The sequence below is a fragment of the Balaenoptera acutorostrata genome, chromosome 9 (genome assembly GCF_949987535.1).
Source record: "Balaenoptera acutorostrata chromosome 9, mBalAcu1.1, whole genome shotgun sequence".
NCBI classification, from domain to species: Eukaryota; Metazoa; Chordata; class Mammalia; order Artiodactyla; family Balaenopteridae; genus Balaenoptera; species Balaenoptera acutorostrata.
Window position 1 is genome coordinate 14,519,532 of NC_080072.1, and position 19,789 is coordinate 14,539,320.

Here is a 19,789-nt window from a genome sequence, read left to right on the forward strand (position 1 = left end):
TGTTTCTCTTGTTTTCCATTCTATAGCTTTAAGAGCTCCTTCTTCCATTCACACAAGAAAGTGATCCTAGAGATGGAGCAATTCTTTTTTTAAGACTCATGTTCTTAATTTTTTAATCAGTGTCTCTCAACCTCAGCACTATTATCATTTTGGGCTGAATAATTATTTTTTGTGGGGAGGGATGTCCTGCTTATTGTAGAATGTTTAGCAGCATCCATGGCCTCTACTCATTATTTGCCAGTAATACCTACTCCCAAAAATGTCTCTAGGCATTGCCCCATGTCAGCAAAAATCACTCCTGATTAAGAACCACTGTTTTAAAGTGTGGAAATGTCAAACCTTTTACTCTTTTAGAAGAATTACGTTTAGAATTCAGGTTATTGAATGATGCCTGGGTTGTAAGAGGATTCTACCAACCCAACTGGATCAAAATAGTGCCCATTTCTATCTTGTTTCTGTAGCACCCCCAGGGTATCCTTTGAAAAGGCCATTAGTGATGGTCTAATTCAGGGCAATATTCTGATCTTAGAAATTCAGTCCCCTGGTCTGTCCTAGAAGGATGAAGGAAAGGGGTGGTGTTTCTGAGGAAACAAATGTCTCTGAGACCCTTCTGGAATTAGCAATCCCCTACAACTTTCCTAGGGGCATGTCCCAGAGGACAATAAAAGGGAGACAAACAGCCCATTCTGGCATGCTTTTCAGGATCTCTCACTCCAAACAAGAAAGTCTGAGAGGCCTGGTAAAAATAAATATGGCTTAGCACTCCTGGCACAAGAGCAGTTTCTGACAGCCAAGACTTAACTCACCCTAGGGGGTGACCCAGCCAGGGACTATGCATGAAGTTCATTTCTACCCATTGATATTCCCAGTGACTCACAGCAGCCAGGGATGGCTCTGTGCACCAGAACTGTGCTGAACCATGGAGGAGGAGGACTCGGGATGCACACAGAAAATTCAGTCTCTTGAGCCTGAGTCAGACAGGGACAGCCAGCTTCCCTGTTCCTCCTCAATCCCAGAAAAAACAACACAAATCATGCCTTCTGGAAAGGAACCTGTCTTTTGAATACAGAGTGGAAACTGTTTATAAATTCTTAATCCCCTGACATTGAAAGTATGGTGACCGCCTGTTCTGGATTTTTTGGGGCAAATGTATTCATTATACCACATGTCCTTAGTTTTCACTGTGGGGAAAAAAAATGGTCTCCAGAATCATAAGGTCTTCCTCAACAGGTCAAAAAGCAAGTCTTCGTAAGCAACGTATATTGAAACCTTGAGACCGACGAAGGCTGCATCAAAAACGTTGTGGGGAGGAGGGATTGAGAACCAGCCTCTACTTTTTCACCCTTTTCTCCTTGGATTTTAGGCTAAGATGACATAGGCCTTAAAGGTTGACTTCTTCCTAGCAGTAAGATCAAGTAAACCTGACCTGACTCGACTGCCGCCTTCAGTCAGCAAAAAGAACTACATACACAGAAAATGCCTCATGGTATTTGTTACCATGGTGATGTTAGTTCAACATTTCATCTGCATAAAAATTTTAGGCAAAACAGAATAGAGAAATACTGGCTAAGAAGCAGTTAACAACGCATTTTTTTCCTTGCTATTGCAAAGTTAATGTTAGCTTTGGTCAAAGATGGTAATTTGAAGTGAAAGCCTTTGAAAAATTGCAGACAAGCGAGGATGAAATGGCAACCAATCCATTGGAGAAATCTCCCAATATCCTCTTTGCACTGTAACAAATGACTCTCCCCTCAGCTAACATGGCGCATTTGGGGCTTCCTCACTCTATTTACTAGTGAGAAGAAAGTGGTTTAACAAAATTGCAGATGATCCAAAGCCAGAAACTGTTGGCATACCAGCTTGGAGGGAAAAGCGATATGCAGGACCCTAAGGAAGTTGGGGGCTTGGACAAAAGTATCAGGACAAGATTCAACCTAGAAAATGGCAGGTGGTAACAAAATTAATCCATGTTATTAATATGCACTGGGGAGAGGCGTAGGCCACAAAGCTAAGACAAGAGAGGAATTTATAACTTTATGTACTAACCCAAAAGTTAAATATTGCTAGAAGGCCCTAGAGACTGAAGCTGGGAGGAGGCTGAGGTCTCTGAGAGAATACAACTACAAGCGAGGGCTTACTTCCTTACCCCCTTTCTTTCTTGCCAGGATCTGAAAGTCAAAGAAGGTGAAGAGGCTAACTACGCTGATTTACAAAGACAGCGAGGAGGAACTACGTCTGGGCCAATTCTGGACGTCTGAGCTGGGGCGACAGGGCCCAGACAACCACCTCAGGAAATGAATAAACGAAAAGGGGAGGTCGTAGAATTATTTAGCTCTAGAACAACGCTGCCTAGACGGGGGTGTGGGGGGAGGGGTGGAGAAAATCTCAGGAAAGGAATTTTGACAGTGAGAACGCTAGTTAAGACACAGCACTCCAGGCCCCCTGATGTCCCTTGTTTGATGTCCATAAAGACCGAGAGGATTATGCATTAGCAAGCCTTGTGTATTCTGAGACATCAATAAAGTCTGGACTTGGGGCCGGTAGGGGGGCCGGGGTCACGTCCAGGCGACTTGGGTCAGCCTGGGTGCACCTCTCTGGCACAGAACTAGAGGGGGATCCGAGAGTTGCCGCTAGGATAAAACCTTTTTTAAGTTAAGGACTTTAAAGCAGTAGTACTGGCGACAGTGAGGGGGGGGCTCTCTTGAGGACTAGGAACGTAGGGGCGGCTTGAAGAGGAGCTGGGCCAGCGCTGCAGGCGCCGGCGGGTGGGGTCCGGGGACCGGGGGGCGGGGGCCGAGGGCGGAAAGGGGGCGGGCCGGCGCTGGGGGCGGGACCAGGCGTGGTGGCCGTGGCGGGGGCTGCGGCGCTGGGGGCGGGGCGGGGCGGCCCGGCCCGGGACACCCCCTCCCGATCCACTGGCGGGGCGGCTTCGGCTTCGGCAGCAGTGGAGGCGGCAGCGGCCGGAGGTCGACTTGCGGGGTGCGCCCGCCACCGTGGACCGGGACGCTTCCCCTAGGGGACCCTCCGTCGACACCCTCCGCCGCGCCGTCCCGCAGGAGCCGGCGGGACCCCCGGCCGGCAGGGAGCGCCGGCGGCGGCGGCGGCGGCACCATGAGGCGGCCGTGGGGCGCGCTGCTGCTTGGCGCCCTGCTCTGCGCACACGGTAAGCGGCGCCGCCGCGCCCACGCCGACCGGCCCAGCGGGAAAGTTTTTCCCTGGGTCCGGCCGCTGCAGGACTCACCTCCCGAGGGCGGGACGGCGCAGGCTGGGGCCTGGGACCCCTCGCCCTCACTCCAAGCAGCAGCCCGGAGATTGTGTTCCGGGGAGGGGACCGGGAGCTCCCCCAACTCCTCCAGTCCGAGACGGGGCAGCGGTGGAGGAGCTCCCCGGGCTCGGGTCTGGGCCAGGCTGGGGGGAAGATCCGAGGCGCTCGCCCGCCTTTCCTCGCTGCTCTTTGAAGAGCTGGGGTGCTTCCCTTTTCAGGTTTAGACAGGGTCTCTGTGTCCTTGGTGCGAATGAATGTGGGCGAAGAAAGGGAGGCGGGGAAGGATGGTCGCTAAACCATAAATTGTAAATAGTCCTCCTTCCAGGGGCTGGGGGTCTCGGGCAGATTGCGGAGAGGCTCCAGAGGAATCTGAATACTTGAGCTCTGGGGATTCCTCCACTCGAGGAACAGTTCCTCGGACTCCGAACCATGCTCCCGCCGAGGGTCCTTGGGCACTGCCTGCTCGCAGCATCTTCACTTAGTGGTGTTTTGGGTTCCCTCTCCTGGTTGTGACCAATCAGCTTCCTGCCCTGGATCCTTCCCGGAGCGGGGGAGGGGGAAGCAGGGTTGGAAAAGGGGCAGAGGAGGGACATAGGGAAGAAACTGCTGGAAGGCTCCCGCAGATCCGCCCTGGCCGGGATAGCTGGGCGGGTATCGCCGAACCTCAGAAGGCAGCCTCCCGGCCCGCGCGGTGGCCCTCGGGGAGGCTGGAGGGATGGCAGCAGGACTGCTGCTTCATCTGCTCCTTATTAATAACTTGTTTGGTGCCGGTACGCAACTGGTGTGTGTGATTAGGGCTCCAGTGGAATCTGTTTCTCCGCAACCGGCTAGGACCGTGGGTGCACCCCGTGATTTAGCAGCTGCCTCTAGTTTGTGCCCAAAGATCAAAGAACTTTGATCTTTGAATCCCAACCCTATTCACCCACCGCTGTTCAGCCGGGGGAGATCCGAATCTTCCCATTCTCCCCGCTGCCGGGATGAGGCGGTGGGGTTCAGAATAATGGGGTCTGTAGACCACAGCCTTGCGCCAATTCTGTAACGTAAAGGGAGCTCGTGTGGAAATAGTGCAGATTTCGGAACTTGCCTGGCAGGGCGTGGAGATGCCTGAGCACTTGTTTTAAAGGTGTTTACCTCCCAAATCCAAAACAGAGTTCTCTTGTCTGTTATTTAAACTACCCGTGGGTTTTTAAATGACTTTTTCCATGCCCACTCTAACCCGACCGAGCTCTTAACTCTTCCTCTCGGAGTAGTAGCCCGGCCGACCCACGTTCCTCTTTGCACTGTGCTCTCCCCCTCCCGAGCTCTCTCCTAGAAGGTTATTTGCAGCCTCTCTGGCGTGTCGGGACAGCGGCCCTACTGGGGTAGGAATGTAGCTGCTCTTCCCACCGCATGGGCCCCTTAAAGGGACAGCTGTGCTTTTTGGGGGCTTTTCCCCTTCGGGCTGCAAGGGAAGAGGATGGAACTTTCCTCTCGGCCCCCTGGAGGAAGTTTTGAAAAAGATCAAGGGAAATGGCACGGCACTGAAAAAAAAAGGGGGGGGGGGGCTAAAACGGATACCAACAAAGCCAGAGAGGAGATTGTCGCCTTCTGCCCTAGGGAAAGGGGAGCTGGAAAGGTTCCGGGCTGAGACTGGCCAAGAGGATCTTTATCCCTCCAGAGCTGTCAAAATTGCCTACACTACATCTGCATTGAGAACGGGGGGTAGAAAATTGTGTATATTTTATGCTTCATAGAAGAAGGATGGGAGGGTTCTGGGTAACTATTTGGGTTCTTTTTAAGGACAAAATATTTAATGGAAACTTCTAAGCATGGGAGGCTTTCTGTGCATGTGAATAAGGACACTCCGTGGCACCAAGATCTAAACTTCGCCTGGCCTGATACTGAGCCATCCTCAGGAGGCTTGGAGGGGACAGATTCATGGTTCATCAACCAGTGAGACGGAGCAGTCACTCAACCAAAAATATCACCCGAAGGATCCCGCACTATGTTCCAGGGGCTCAGGGAGAAGACAGTGTGTCATAGTAGATCAGTTAGGCAGATCTGACCTCTGCTAGGAATGAATTCAAGACAATAATATATAAGGTGCTTATTTGGATGCTGCTAGTACTTGGGGCTTTTCCTAGAGCCTGTGGGTTTGGCCTGAGCCTATATAATACTCCAACCTTAAAGATTTTGGAAGGGAACTTGATTGCTGGTAATAGCCCTGGGTATCTTCCTATTGAGGGTTGACGTGAGGCCTCAGACAATCCACCACCATTTGAAGAGTGGAAACCATGTTTGTCTTGGAGATCTCTTCCAGGTAAGCTTTGGTAGATAGAGGGTTATTTCTGAGGATGAGTGCAGATGAGTGGAGCTGAGACTGGTTTCTTTTCCATCTGGTGTTGTCATGGAGCTTGGTTGACCTTGTCCCTGATCTTACTGGACTTGTGAATGATGCTTGGCTTGTCACTGACTTTGGATTTCCTCTTCTGTCCCCTGTTGCATATCAGATAACATCTTTGGGACTGGCACATGGTATTAAGAATGACAGGTGCAAGGGAACTGAGTATGGCCATGTCTGATACAGAGCACGTTGGGCATGTCCATTTTCTGGTCCAGCAGAGAACACAGGAAATCACAGAGGACAGGATATTTTACAGGTCCTTCTCATTCTTTCTACAGATTGACTGCTAATCTTGATCCCTAAGAAGAAGGGACATGGGAGAGACTGGCTATGTCGCTTCTCCTTTGAAGAGAAGATTGATCCTAGGGGCTTCCAAAATAGGAACAGAATTTTGGAGACTACTTTAAAAAGTTGTCTTGTCTTTTTTTGTGATTGGACACATCTCATAATTTCAAGACAGTTCCATGCCCATGGCCGACTAGGTCTGTTAGCCTGTTCCAGCCACAGTCTCTACATTCCTTGACGCAGTTTAGCCATGAGTTTTGTCACAGTTGCCTGGACATGGGGCATCTGGCCCCAGACTGTGTCTGGATTACCATCTCAACTTCAGCATTGGAAGACCTTTTCTCCTTCTCAGCCTGGTGAGATTCAATATCCCAGGAAAGACTTCATGCCAACTGGTTGGCTGGCAGAGACAGGCTTTGGCCCTATAAATAGCTCTGATGAATGCCTGTACTTGCATCTCTCCTTCCAGCTTCGAGCTGACAGGGTCAGTTCCTTCTCCCCAGCACACTCAGGAGCATTCCCTAAACTGGGCTCTGCACCCATTCATTTGTTCATTCATTCCCCAGACACACATTTGTCAAGTGCTAATCTAATCACTGCATACATAGCTCTTTGATCAAGAAGCAGAGGCAGGCCTGGGTTTGCATCTTGGCTTCGCCACATCTTTGTGACCCTGTACAAAACACTTTATCACCCTGAACTTCGGGGTTCATATCTGTAAGTGGGGGGCGGGGGTGGAGTAGTAATAAATTATCATGTGAGGGTATTGTAAAAATTAAATGAAATAATAGTATGTTCAAACCATTCAACACAGAATGTGACAACTACTCTGTTACCATAGGTCTGGATAAATGTTAGTTGTTTGTTAGCATGCTTGCAGAAGTGGATTAGAGACGGTTCTCGCCTTTGGACTACGGGAACCAGACAACCGTAGTTATACTACAGTGCCATGTGCTAAAATGGAGGCTCAGCCCTTCATTCATTTCAGCTGGTTTTTTGCTTTCTTTTTTTTAAAGATCTTGCCCTTTCTTTTCCCCCTTGAAAACCTAATGAAACCTAAGCATATTTCCCTCTTGTCCACACTTCAAAAAAGAGATCTGTTAAGCGATACCATGAGTCTAGGGGGCCCAGTCTGCCTTAGTTCTCCTGGAAGAGGGCCTGGGATGTGGCGCTTTCCTCTGAGAGCTTCCCTGTTAAAAGCCCTGTGGTCAGGGATGCAGCCAGGCATCTCACCCTAAGGTTGCTGTGACCCGGGGTGAGAGGTGCTGGCTGAGGTCTCTTGTAGCTGGAACAGTTTAGAATTCCAAGCTCTCCCTCCCACTGGCCTGGGAAAGGAGTCAGGCCCCAGAGCTCATAAGATAGTAATTGCCCCAATTTGGGGGCCGGGCGTTGTGGAGCTGCCTTCCTTCATGACTACTGTCTTCAATCAGGAATCCTGTCAGCGTGCAAGGATAATTGATTCAGGTCTCAAGCCCACGACTCGCTCCTCCCTCCCCCCCCCCCCCCCCCCCCCCCCGCCCAGCCCTCAGCTCCTCCACCCCCAAGTTTGACCCCTGTCGTCTCTTTGTTTCTTCCATTTAAGTTGGTGCCAGAGATGTGATGGTTCTGGGGGCTGCGGAAAGTTGACCATAACCAAGAGCAGCCGTTCAAAAGAGCTGATTCTGTAGCTTTCCTGGCTGTCGTTTGACTCCATTTTCTGTTCTGCATTTTTGATTTAGCAAGAAGCAAACATCCTTGGTGCCCTTGGGCACCTCTTACGCCCTTCTGAGCAAACTTTATTCTTTCACGGCACGTAGGCATTCCCATCCTTGCTCACAGCTGAGTGGATTGCCTGCAACCTTCCCTAATGCTCTGCTCCCCTGCCCATTCAGGTTAGAGTGAGAAGGGGAAGGGCGCTGCCTGAGCCCCAGCTGGGAAAAGCCTTGCCCAGGACTCGGGACTCGCTGCAAGCCCGGACATGGCCTACAGGAGCTCCCCCCTCACCTCTGTGCTGAGCCAGGGAGGATCGGAGTTGCGAGCAAAGCCGGAAACAAAAGACTGGGAGCAAACCTCCCATCTGGCTGAGAGGCAGCACAAAGGTGCTGCTGCATAATTTATCACCGGAGGTTTTCCGGGGCCGGGAAGCTCCTGGCTCCAGGCAGCACCTTTTTGGAGGAGAGGGTCCCTCCCCCTGTCCCGTCTGGGTGTAGGGCCAGGCAGGTACAGATTAGGGTATTGGGAGAAACACCTGATCAGCACGTGAAATAAAGAAGCTTTGAGGTTGGAAGCACCTCCAGTGATCTCTCCTTGCTCAGCAGCTCCACTTCCTGCCTGGCCTGCAGGGCAGGGGTGGGGGGGAAATGCTCCAAATGTTCCCTTCGTTGGCCCCAGCCTTGGGAACCCGACTGTCACCGTGGCATGGATGAGGACAAGAGATAGTTTCTCTGTTGGGGACTACAGCCTTCTGGAAACCAAATACAGATGCCAGGTTCTAATATCCATAAGCCTAGCAAATAAGAAAGGGGAGTTCCCTCCTTTTTCCACTCCCCTGCCACACTCACTGGTAGTTTAAACGAGAAATTTCAACCACAGGTTCAGAGAAGCAGTAAAAGTGAATGACTTTAAAATATACTTCCCCCAAATGAGAATTTCTGCTCCTCTGGGAGTGATCTCTGGTGACCATTTTTGCCCAACAAGCTGGGAACATGTGGTCTAAAAATTACAAATGTATTTCTGGGGCATTTAACATTTGTGAATCTTTTGCTGTATTGCTGGCACTCAAAGTGTTAGCGTGTTTTATCACATTTACTCCTCACCGTATCCTTATAAGGTAGATTCTGTTAGATTCCTGTCTTACAGATGGGAAACTAAGGCTTAGGCCATTTGCTGTCACACAGCTAGTGAGTAACTGACCTAGGATTTGAACCCAGAGCCTAAGCTGTTAACTCTCTAATCCATACTACCTCTTAGAATAGAATCTTTTGTATCTAAGCTATACCAGAAGGTCTTGGTCGGGACTGTCTGTATTTTATCTTAGATTGCCCTCTCCTCTGTGTTTTCAGTCTTCATCTTCTCCGGGAATCCCAATGCATAAAGAATTACCTTTCAGGTGCTTTTTGATGGAGTGAGGCTTAAAAAAGCTCCCAGAAGGGGAGATATGGTTTGTTGCTCCCTGAAGCCACGTGTTACTCTGTGGACCTTGGGTTTTGAGATGTAAGGGGAGAGGAAAGCAGTACTTTGAGCAGCCCCTCGGAGAGCACAGCCACATTCAATCCCTGTTGGATTTGTGAAACTGTTGACTAAGCTTCTAAGCAGGGTAAGAAGCCTGTATGGCGACGCAGCTACATTACTGGGTTGAGAGAGAGGACACAGATGAAGATGATGGAGTTAATGACAACAACAACAACAAAAATAATAGCTGCTTATGTATTATGTATAATAGCTACTTTATATGTATTATTTCATTTAAACCTCCCAGCAACCTTATGAAATAGGTACTGTTATTACCCCCGATTCACAAAAAAGGAAACTAATCCATTTCTAAATTGCTCTGTAATTTAGGTTCTAAATGCTCTTTTCTATATTTGCCTCCTAGGAATTGGTTGATGATAAATTAGGTAAGAGTAAAGGATACCATGTACTTCAAGCTCCCCCAGAGAAGGGCAGTAAAGCAGGACTCTTGCCACAAGACTCTCTCCCACCTCTTCCTGTGGTCACTCATGCCACCAACTTAACCCATGGGAACAGCACTGCAGCTTGGCGCACAGTTGGATTTTTAGACATCTCAAGCCCTGAAATATTAAGGCTTAATCATGGGGTGGATGGATAAGACAGTCTGGGTGAGTCAAATTCTATAATAGCAATAGTAGGTGCTACCATTTGTCAAGAGCTTAGTATATGCCAGGCATTATGCTAAGGGCTTTTTATGAATTAAGTAATTCAATTCTCATAACATCCATGGGAGGTAGGGGCTCTTATTATCCCAATTTTCCAGATGAAAAACTAAGGTATAAAGAGATTATACGTGGTCCGATGGCCAGGAATTAGCTTAGTTTTGTTTCCATGTTCTTAACATTATGCTCTTCTGCCTCATAACTTTGGAAGCTGACCATTAAGGACTTCTTTTCTGTGTTTAAAACTGGCAAGAGAAGGCTGACCTTGTTGGGACCAATAATCATGTGTCTTATGATATCACTTTTGAGAGGGCCCACTAGGAGAAGACTTTATCAGATAGATGTTCAAACCAGGTAAGACTGGCCTCTAGGGATCTAGGGACAGAAATAAGGAGAGTCACGGCATGTCAGTATCGCAGCTTGATAATACAGCCAGTGAAAGGAACTCTTGTTGGAGAAAGGAGTGAACTTAAGCTGGATAGAACTAGGAAGCCACCTTAAAAAGAAGATTCCTGTTTTCTTGATTATAGGGTAGGTAGGAAATAACCACTTTCATTTTTCATATTCTGGGCTTCTCTTTTCCTATGACTCCCAACTGTCATAAGATTCTAATGGAATGTGTCATTCATTCATTTTACAAACTTGTATTGATCATCACTACATACCAATCATTGAACTGTGCACTGAATACAAATACAAAGCTCTATATCATACAGTTCCAACCATCGAGAGGCTTCTGGTCTAGTAAGTGAACAATGGTCCCACAGTGGGCTAAATGCTACCGTAAGAGGAGATACCAAGGGCCTCTGGGGCACACAGCAGGGGCTTTCAATTCAGCTGAGGCTTTGTGGGTCCAGGTGGGGCAGCATCAGGAAAGGGTTCATGTCCTGGCCTCCTTCTACTGCCAGCCATTTACCTTGTTTGGTATTGGTGCCAATGTTTTCTGTGCAAGCTCTGTCCTCTCAAACAGTGGCTGTATAGCTACCCGAGTCTCTCCAGACTGCAGGTATCTCTTGGGTGAGACTAGATCCATTTCCATGTGGCTTTTGGCTGCCACCCCTTTCAGTTATGTCAGTCTTGTCTCGCTGCATGGGCTTCCCTTTCAGTGAGAGACGCTTACTGAGTAAGCTGCCCAAGGAGCTGAAATCAGTGGATTGGTCCCTTGATTGGCCTGGATGTAGTTCAGAGTCATTCCAAATAACTTATCCTCATTAAATAAGGTTTATATCTTCACCGTTGCTGCCATTTGTTAGGAGAAGAGAAGAGAGCTTTGGTATGTTGTGAAAAAAAAATCCTTCACTTATATGAGTGATGATTCCTCCCTTCCCCATTGTAATCCCTTCCACGTTGGGGTAGCTGTCATATCCCAACACTCACAGAACACCCCTTAAGCCTTCTCATTTCTGGTTCAACTTGAAAAAGCTGCTCTGTAGCTGTGTATAGTCACTGTACACCTTGGGCCTCCAAGTGACAGGTGTGGTCCACCTTGAGCTGAGCTTTCTATGGGGTAGTCGGGAGCAGTGCCTCTCTTTTTTTTTTTTTTTTTTTTTTGCCTGTGCCTCGTGGCTTGCGGGATTTTGGTTCCCTGACCAGGGATCGAATCCGGGCCCTCGGCAGTGAGAGCACAGAGTCCTAACCACAGGACAGCCAGGGAATTCCCAACAGTGCCTCTCTAACTTGAGTGTGCATCAGTGGGAAGCTTTATGGAAAGTCCAGATTCTGAGATCATATTAAGAGAAGAATATTGGTCTAAGGGTCCGAATGGGGCTGCCATCCTGGCTCTCCTACTCACCCCATGACCTTGGCCAAAGTAGGTGATCTTACCAATTAAATGGGTAGTACTGTAATGATTAAATGAGAATGCAAGTGTGTATGCAGAAGTAGCTTGCAAACTGTCAAGAAAAACTGCAAAACATAATCATTTGTTGTCTAAAGCCCTGCCCTTTTCTGGACCAACACAGTACCGAGGCACTCTTTCAAAGGACTAGGGTTCCATACTCTCCTTGCTTCACTACTTTACCTTAGGGCAAGGGAAATTGGTCCTTAGCCTCAGCAGTAGCCAGAAGGAGAGGTCACTGCTTGAGATCCATAAACTCACTGCACATTTGCCAATCCAGAATGCAGAAAGAAGGACCCCAAAATCCCAGTATTATAAATCCCCTGTTTTGATCTCAGGGTATTGGAAATTCTCATAATAGCAATACCACTTATTAAGAGGCAGTATTCATGAAGAGATTAAGAGCAGAGGATCTGGAATTGACCTGCCTGTGTGTGAATGCTGACTCCAACCCTTAGTATCTGTGTGACCTGTCAACAGACTTCCCCTCCCTATGTCTCAGTGTCCTCAACTGTAAGGTGGTGATAATAATAACAGTGCCACTTCCCAGGGTTGTTGAGAGCATTCAATGATGTGGCATAAGAAAAGCACTTAGAAAAGTATTTGGAGGGCACATGGTAAGTACTCAGTAAATGATGGCTGTATTTTTATGAAGCTTTTGCTGTGTGCCAGCCCTGCGCTAAGCAGTCTACATGGATTATTTAATTTAATCTTTACAAAACCCTTTGCGGTAGAACTGTTGTTATTCCCATTTTATGGATGAGGAAACTGAGACTCAGAGGCATTAACTAACTTGCTCAAAGTTGTAGAGTTAGTGTAGAACCAGGACTTGAACTCGAGCCTCTCTGACTCAAGAATCTGTGTTCTCTCACATATTACACTGTGTCTGGTAGTGTAAGCAGATGGGCGTTTCCCTGCTTTCCTTCTGAAGAAAGCAGTGAGAAGGTGGTCAGATGGCTGAGATTTTGGTTAACCTCCCAGGAAGGCCCTCTGAGCACATTACCATGTATCCTGAAAGCTGGATAACTTGATGATCAGGGATAGTGAACACTTTGGGAGGAGGTCTTTTCCATGTTGAATTGCATTAGGTTGAAGGTTCCATGCCCTTTGAGGCCACTGTAGCTTGCAGTGCGTCTGGCAAATAGCTTTCAAGGCCAGAAGCACAGCTGAGTGTTCTAACCGAACACTTCTTAAAATGAAGACCGCGTTTTGCCACCCGCAGTCATTTGTATCCTTTCTTCACTCACCATTCTTTTAGTTAAAAAGGGTTAAAAGCTGTCCTTTATGATCACAGCCAAGACTTGAGTGAAAAGGCAGAATTCCACCTCCCAGGGTCCCGGAGGGGCAGCAGTTGTCCAGAAAGGCTGGGGTTTGGAGTATAATGTGTCTGTTTACTGTATGAACACCCAAGCCAAGAGTTTGCCTGTCGCCGGCTGCCTGACCTTCAGATGTTGCTCTGACATGCAGGAAGTCGTGACTCTTCAGCAACTAACTTGATGCCCACTGGATGGAATGCTTTGTTCCTGAAGTCTGCAGGGGAAACTCAGGACTTCTGCTATCACTCAGCCAAAAGTGGGGCAGGGGGAGGCTAAAAAAAACCCTGAAGGCTCCTCTTTTACCTTCTGGATTCCTTTTGACTTGCATGCAGCCTAAAATGCTGCTGTCCTTGACCTCCTGCTCCTGGTACTCAGGTTCTTAAAATCAAGGCCTTTCAGAAAAAGCTAGCCCCCAAATCCTCATGCCCGCACACCCCCAGCATGCATTTTTGGAGCATCCTTGGTGTTCCCAGGCAGGAGGTTAGCCTCTTTCACATTTATCTTCATGTCCAGCCCTTGTGGCTTTTTTTACACACAAGGAAACAGGCTAAGGGGATACGGGATTCGTACAGGGTGGCACAGCTGGTCAGTGGGACCCAGCTCTGTCTGCTCCAGGTCCAGTGCTTCCTCCTCCTCTCCCCACAGTGCCCCCTCTTCCTCTCCATTCTTGTCACCCCCTTACCCTGATCTCCTCCTTGGTGCGGCCCCGCTCCCTGCTGTGCGTGGCTAGCAGCATTTCTCAGCCTCCATTGACATTTTAGGCTGGATAACTTCTTTGTTGTGGGCGCCTGTCCTGTACATTGTAGGATATTTATCAGCATCTGTGGCCTTTATCCTCTAGATGCTGCCAGTACCACCAATCACAGCCAAAAATGTCATCATGCATTGCCAAATGCCCCCCAATCTTCAACTGAGGCCAGTCTTCAATGAAGGAGAAAAATCATCCCTCATTGGGATGATTTTTAGCTGTATTCTTAGCCTTATTCTTCCTCTTCACCATTCTTCCCGGTGAAAGAGGTCAGCCTGTTGGTGGTGAGCCCCATGGCATGGAGTCCTCTGGAATACTTAGTCATTGCTCTTTCATCCCAGCCAGAGTTCCCTAAAGCAGCGCCTATAGCTGTGATGAGCTGGTCAAACTTACAAAAGTTCCCCAGGCTCTGGTGCCCAGGGTCTGAGTGGAAAAAGCCCTCATCCCTTCTCAGTGCTCTCAGAACAGGCCCAAGAGGATGGGGCTGGGTCTTCAGTGCTTCCCTGGGAAGAATCCTCTGTCCTCTACTTGCAGAGAGATCTGGAGAGACAGGAGTGCTGGGCTTGGAGTAGGGCCTTCCTATGAGGTATAGAGATGCTGCTCCTTTCAGATGGATTCCCGTGGCTTCTGCAGGAAATCCTGCATCTTTTCTAGGGCAGCTGATTCCCTTAGCATGTGGAGGGGGAGGGCAAGGCCTCAGTTGAAGATTGGGTGAAAGCTGTGGTCCTTCACTCCAGAAATGTACACTTTGCCTGTAGTTTCAGGGGTTCGCAGATCCCAAAGGTTGGCCGTCCCTCCCATCCATTTGCAGGTTAGGGACCGGCCCCTGCTTTATGCTTACACTCATCCTTGGGGTGAAGTGAAGAGGGAGGGGTCTAGGGCTCCCCCTTTGCTTTTGGTGGGAATAACAGTCCACCCTTTCATTCTGGGCCCTAAACCCTAAGCTGGCCCGAGTAATATAATGCAAGGTGAGGATGTAGTCAAGGAGATGAGCCGAGAGAGAAGCTGGGCCCTGTAAATAGGAAAGGAAGCGGGGTGGCAATTCGGGAGCTGACTCCTTCCCTGTTCCAGCCCAGCCTGAGAGCAGGGCCCAGCTGAGGGGAGGAAAGGGAGAAGAAAGCAAGCGGAGGAGATAAGCAAGGGAGAGGTGACCCCCTTCTTTCCCAGCTGCAGCAGCCCAGCGGGTTAGATGAATGCTGGGAGGGGGGAGAGTGACCCTGGCAGAACCCTTTGTTCCAGCTGAGGCTGGAGCGGGGGCACCGAGCCATTCACACGCCATCCCAGGGCATCCTGCTGGGCACGCTGGGGAGGGGGCACAGCAGCCGGTCATGGGACTTGGCCAGGCAGATAGCTGGATGCTCAATAGGGAAGCCCAGCAGCGTGCTGCGGAGGCTGCGGGAGGGGCTGCTTCTGCCATCCTTCCTCCAGGCTGTGGCCGGTCCCGCAGACCGGAAGGTCCTGACTGGTCCCAGTTGCCCTGCCCTGAGGCAGCCTGGGTTCCCGGTACTGCTTCTCCTGGTCACCCTCCTTAAAGCGAGTTCTGACTCGGGGACTCACAGCAGGGCCTGCTTCTCCCTGCTCCCTCGTGTGATTTCTTATCCCTAAAGGGGCTCCAGCATTTTAATTCCACTCTTATTTCTTGTTCTCCCTTGCCAATGTCCTGGTCCTGGGTAGAGGCAAAAGCATCCATAACTCCACCTAGTTTTGGAGGGAAGGATATGGAAACCTTTCTACATTGCCCATGCTGTCCCCGGCTCCCCTTCCTCAAGACCACCAGCCCTCTAGGTGGCATCATTTGTCCCTGGGCCTTTGGTGGGGGGTGTGCAAAAAAACCCTGTCATAGAGGGGATACTGGACTGTTTGTGAGCCCAAAGTCAGAGGGTATCTTCTTGACCATTTGTGCCTTGGAGGAGGAGGAAGGCACGATTCCATGGTCCACACCTCCCTGCAGCATCACTGTGGCCTCCTGGGTGACGGTGCTCCTAGACTTGGCTCCTCTACCTTGTCCCCCTAGAATGGGCTTTGGTTGGGTGGGAGCTGAGCCCTCACTGGTTCCTCTTCCCTCTGCCCAGGCCTAGCCAGCAGCCCCGAGTGTGCTTGTGGTCGGAGCCACTTCACGTGTGCGGTGAGTGCCCTCGGCGAGTGTACCTGCATCCCCGCCCAGTGGCAATGTGATGGAGACAATGACTGCGGAGACCACAGCGATGAGGACGGATGTAGTAAGAACCTCCGCACGGGACGATGGGAAGTGGTAGAAGGTGTGAGGGAGCAAGGACAGGTGTGATGGTGTGTTCTGTGCATCAGCTGTGTCAGACTCAGAGTTGGACTCTCTCGAGGGTGACAGATATTAACAGATGGGTGGTTTCTTCACAGTATATATGGCTTCAGCCCTCCCGTATTGCCCATATTTCCATGCACGTGTGGCCAATAAAACAAACTTTGAAACAAGTACAGGAGAAAACATTTGAAGTTACAGGTGGTCTCTTTAATTAAATAGATCTCTCTGTATTTATGTGAATATGTATATCTGTATTGCATATCTGTGCATTTTAAAATGTGCATACTATACGTGGATGCCGAGTATTTCTGTGTTTCTTATGTTGGTATTCTGTGTAATCACACCTTTTCAAATAACATAAACTTTGTAAGAAATCACATATTCTCATTAAATCTCCCCTTTCCCCTAGTGTAGTAACATGCACAACAGGCTAGGGTATCCTGTCTTGGATATGTAGTAATATTACTCCTGAGCCAGTTACTTGTCTGGATTCAGGGGTGCAGTCTCCACCCTGCAGCACCTATATCTGAGGGAGGCTGATTAGTCTCATAAGAGTGAAGCTACAACCTGGACCTTATTAACCCTAACCAGTTTAGCTAACTGTGATGATGGTAAATGGCTCACTTTCATGTAGCACTTTTGAGGTCTCAAAAGACCTCGCTGAGTCAATTATAATTATCCCCATTGTACAGTCAAAGAACCTGTAGCTCAGAGAGGGTAACTGGCTTGTGTGATAAGTGATGAGTTCTCGAACTTGAAATTGAGCCCAGGTGTGTCAATCATCATTTAATAAGAGGAAATGGGGAAAAATACTTTTGTTTGTCTTTTCATGTTTTCCTTAACTGCTTTCCTAGTGGTTTTGAGCTCCTTGGGCTCTTCTGCCTTCTGAATCCCTGACCACCACTCCCTGAGAAAACTCTGGCTTCTTAACTGCTGTTTCTGCTTGGTTCTCCATCCGCTGGGGGCAGGCGTAGGAGTCTGTGAGGAAGGACTGTAATTCAGACAGGGAGTCAGGAAAGGATTTCTGGCCCAGTTGAGCCTGCCTGAGTAAGTGTACCAGACTGACACTCGTTTCCCTTCTTTTGCCGGGACTCAGTGCTCCCCACCTGCTCCCCTCTTGACTTCCACTGTGACAATGGCAAGTGCATCCGCCGCTCCTGGGTGTGCGACGGAGACAACGACTGTGAGGACGACTCGGACGAGCAGGACTGTCGTGAGTGCTGGCGGGGCTGGGCAGGTTCCATCAATTTTCAATCAGAGAATGATGCCCCAGGGACTTCCCTGGCAGTCCAGAGGTAGATATTTGGCCTTCCAATGCAGGGGGTACAGGTTCAATCCCTGGTCGGAGAGCTAAGATCCCACATGCCTCGCGGCCAAAAAACCAAAACATAAAACAGAAGCAGTATTGTAACAAATTCAATAAGACTTAAAAAAAAAAGAAAGAAAGAAAAAGAAAATGATGCCCCAGCCCGTGGTCTTTGGCTCTTGTCCTCCCACCTCTTCTCTTGGTCAGATAAGCCCCCGGAGACAGCCACCTCCTAGGCTCCCTTGGGAAGCATCAGAGCTGCTTTGGCTGCTCTGCTCTGCAAGGCTTTCTGCTGGGCTCCCAGGCTCTGACCCCACTGCCTGTAGCGGCCTGACCACTCTGTGCCCACAGCCCCGCGGGAGTGTGAGGAAGACGAGTTCCCCTGCCAGAACGGCTACTGCATCCGGAGCCTGTGGCACTGCGATGGTGACAATGACTGTGGTGACAACAGCGATGAGCAGTGTGGTGAGCGGTGCTCCGGGGAGGCAGGTGGGGTGGCTGGTGGATGGCATGGCCATGGGGGGAAAGAGCAGCAGGGGCTCTGGCACTGCCCGAACCTTGAACCTCCCAGGTGCCTGGAGGAGAGCAGGAGGGGCAGAGCAGCCAGACGCCCCAGGAACCACAGAATAGGAGCCTGAGGCCCAATCTCTCCAGGGCTGCGGCTTTCCCCTCGGGAGTCTGCCCCAAATCTGTGGTGTCTTGCAGGGCCTGGGTCAGACTCCCAGGGGCAATGAGGATGGGAGTCAGGGAGGATTGCAGGAGGGTTGCCGGTGGGGCTCCTGCAGGATTGCTGTCCCATTGCGTCCCCCCAGACATGCGCAAGTGCTCCGACAAGGAATTCCGCTGCAGTGATGGAAGCTGTATCGCTGAGCACTGGTACTGCGATGGTGACACCGACTGCAAAGATGGCTCTGACGAGGAGAGCTGTCGTGAGTGGCCCCAGAACTCAGGCTCTTGGGCTGGGATGGGGCAGAGAGCTCCATCCCATGGGCTGAGGGCCAGGCTGAGGAGTGCATGAACAGTGGGCAAGGAGGGTGGGTTCTTAAGAAGCGGCTCCTCCTAGGTTGAGCCAGGGAGGGAACAGGTTCCCCAGGTGGGAAGGGAGGTCTCCCTTTGGTCCACCAGAATATGGGAGTCTATAAGGGCCATCCCAAATGAAACCTGGTTTCTTTATCTGAGCATCTTGCTCCTTTGAGGAGTCAGGGCCCCTCTCCTCTGTCCAGGACTGAGTGTATTCCCCTCCCCGCCCCTGCCCTCCTTCCAGCCTCGGCAGTGCCAGTGCCCCCCTGCAACCTGGAGGAGTTCCAGTGTGCCTACGGCCGCTGCATCCTCGATATCTACCACTGCGATGGCGATGATGACTGCGGAGACTGGTCAGACGAGTCTGACTGCTGTGAGTGCTCTGGCCAGCTGGGTGGGGGAGGGGAGGCCAGGCTCGGAGGAACTCCTGGGGTGGCAAGGCACAGGTGCCGCCTGGGTCAGGAGCTCAGGGAACGAGCTTTTGGATTCCCTGGTCCCTACTGAGCAAAGATGGAAGAGCCTGGGGGCTGGGGCTGGGGCTTTCTGGTCTGCCATGGGACACTGGGTGCAGGGACTAGCTAGAGACAGAAGCCTATCGTGTTTCCGCAGCCTCCCACCAGCCGTGCCGCTCTGGGGAGTTCATGTGTGACAGTGGCCTGTGCATAAACGCAGGCTGGCGCTGCGATGGCGACGCGGACTGTGATGACCAGTCTGATGAGCGCAACTGCAGTGAGTGGGGGGCGGTGCCAACGGTCCGGGCTGGAAGTAGAGAGAGGCCACCACCGGTGAAGCTTGAAGACAGTTAGGACAGGACCACCATGTGCAGTCGTGTAGGTTGGGCATGGCCCAGAGGTGCTAGGTGCAAAGGATGCCAGTCCCACAGTAGACATTATCTTCCATGACTATAGATTTATATAGTCATCATGGCAGTTTTCCAGCAGATGGCAGTAAAGTGTCTTGAGGAAAAGGCACCTTTTTCCAATTCCCACAGAGATGCCGTATAGACCAGCTGTGACACTGGTGTCAAGAAGAGTGGCGTGGGTGCTGGCATAAAGTGCATTTTGGGGTGGCAGGGTGGTGCTTCGGGCTGAAGTGGGGCCAGGCTTTCATTAGACCTTTGCTTTGCCCAGCCACCTCGATATGTACGGCGGAACAGTTCCGCTGTCGGTCAGGCCGCTGCGTCCGTCTGTCCTGGCGTTGTGATGGGGAGGACGACTGTGCGGACAACAGCGATGAAGAGAACTGTGAGAACACAGGTAGAGTCTCCCAGGGGTACCCCGGGCCCGTTAACCCATAGGTGGGTTGGAGGATAGGGGTGGGAAGCGGGTGTTACTGCTGCCTTTCCAGTTGGGCCAGGGTGATGCTTTAGTCAGATCTTGCCCATGGCCTGGATTTTTCCTGCTCTTCTCTGTTACCAGTGTCAAGTCCAGGTGCATCTGTTGACTTGCAGCCTCATGGCCTGGAACACAGTATCAGGGC

General features: G+C 50.4%; 1 protein-coding gene across 1 annotated transcript in view; it reads left to right on the forward strand.

Moving 5' to 3' along the window:
- Nucleotides 1–2,878: 2,878 nt before the first annotated feature.
- Nucleotides 2,879–19,789, forward strand: part of LRP4 (LDL receptor related protein 4) — a 51,835-nt gene continuing 34,924 nt past the window's right edge. The window contains exons 1-8 of the mRNA XM_057553407.1: nucleotides 2,879–3,163; nucleotides 15,779–15,925; nucleotides 17,081–17,197; nucleotides 17,642–17,755; nucleotides 18,103–18,219; nucleotides 18,555–18,683; nucleotides 18,920–19,039; nucleotides 19,441–19,566. Of these exons, the coding sequence (XP_057409390.1) occupies nucleotides 3,112–3,163; nucleotides 15,779–15,925; nucleotides 17,081–17,197; nucleotides 17,642–17,755; nucleotides 18,103–18,219; nucleotides 18,555–18,683; nucleotides 18,920–19,039; nucleotides 19,441–19,566 (922 nt within the window). The 5' untranslated portion in view covers nucleotides 2,879–3,111. The remainder of the gene's footprint in view (nucleotides 3,164–15,778; nucleotides 15,926–17,080; nucleotides 17,198–17,641; nucleotides 17,756–18,102; nucleotides 18,220–18,554; nucleotides 18,684–18,919; nucleotides 19,040–19,440; nucleotides 19,567–19,789) is intronic.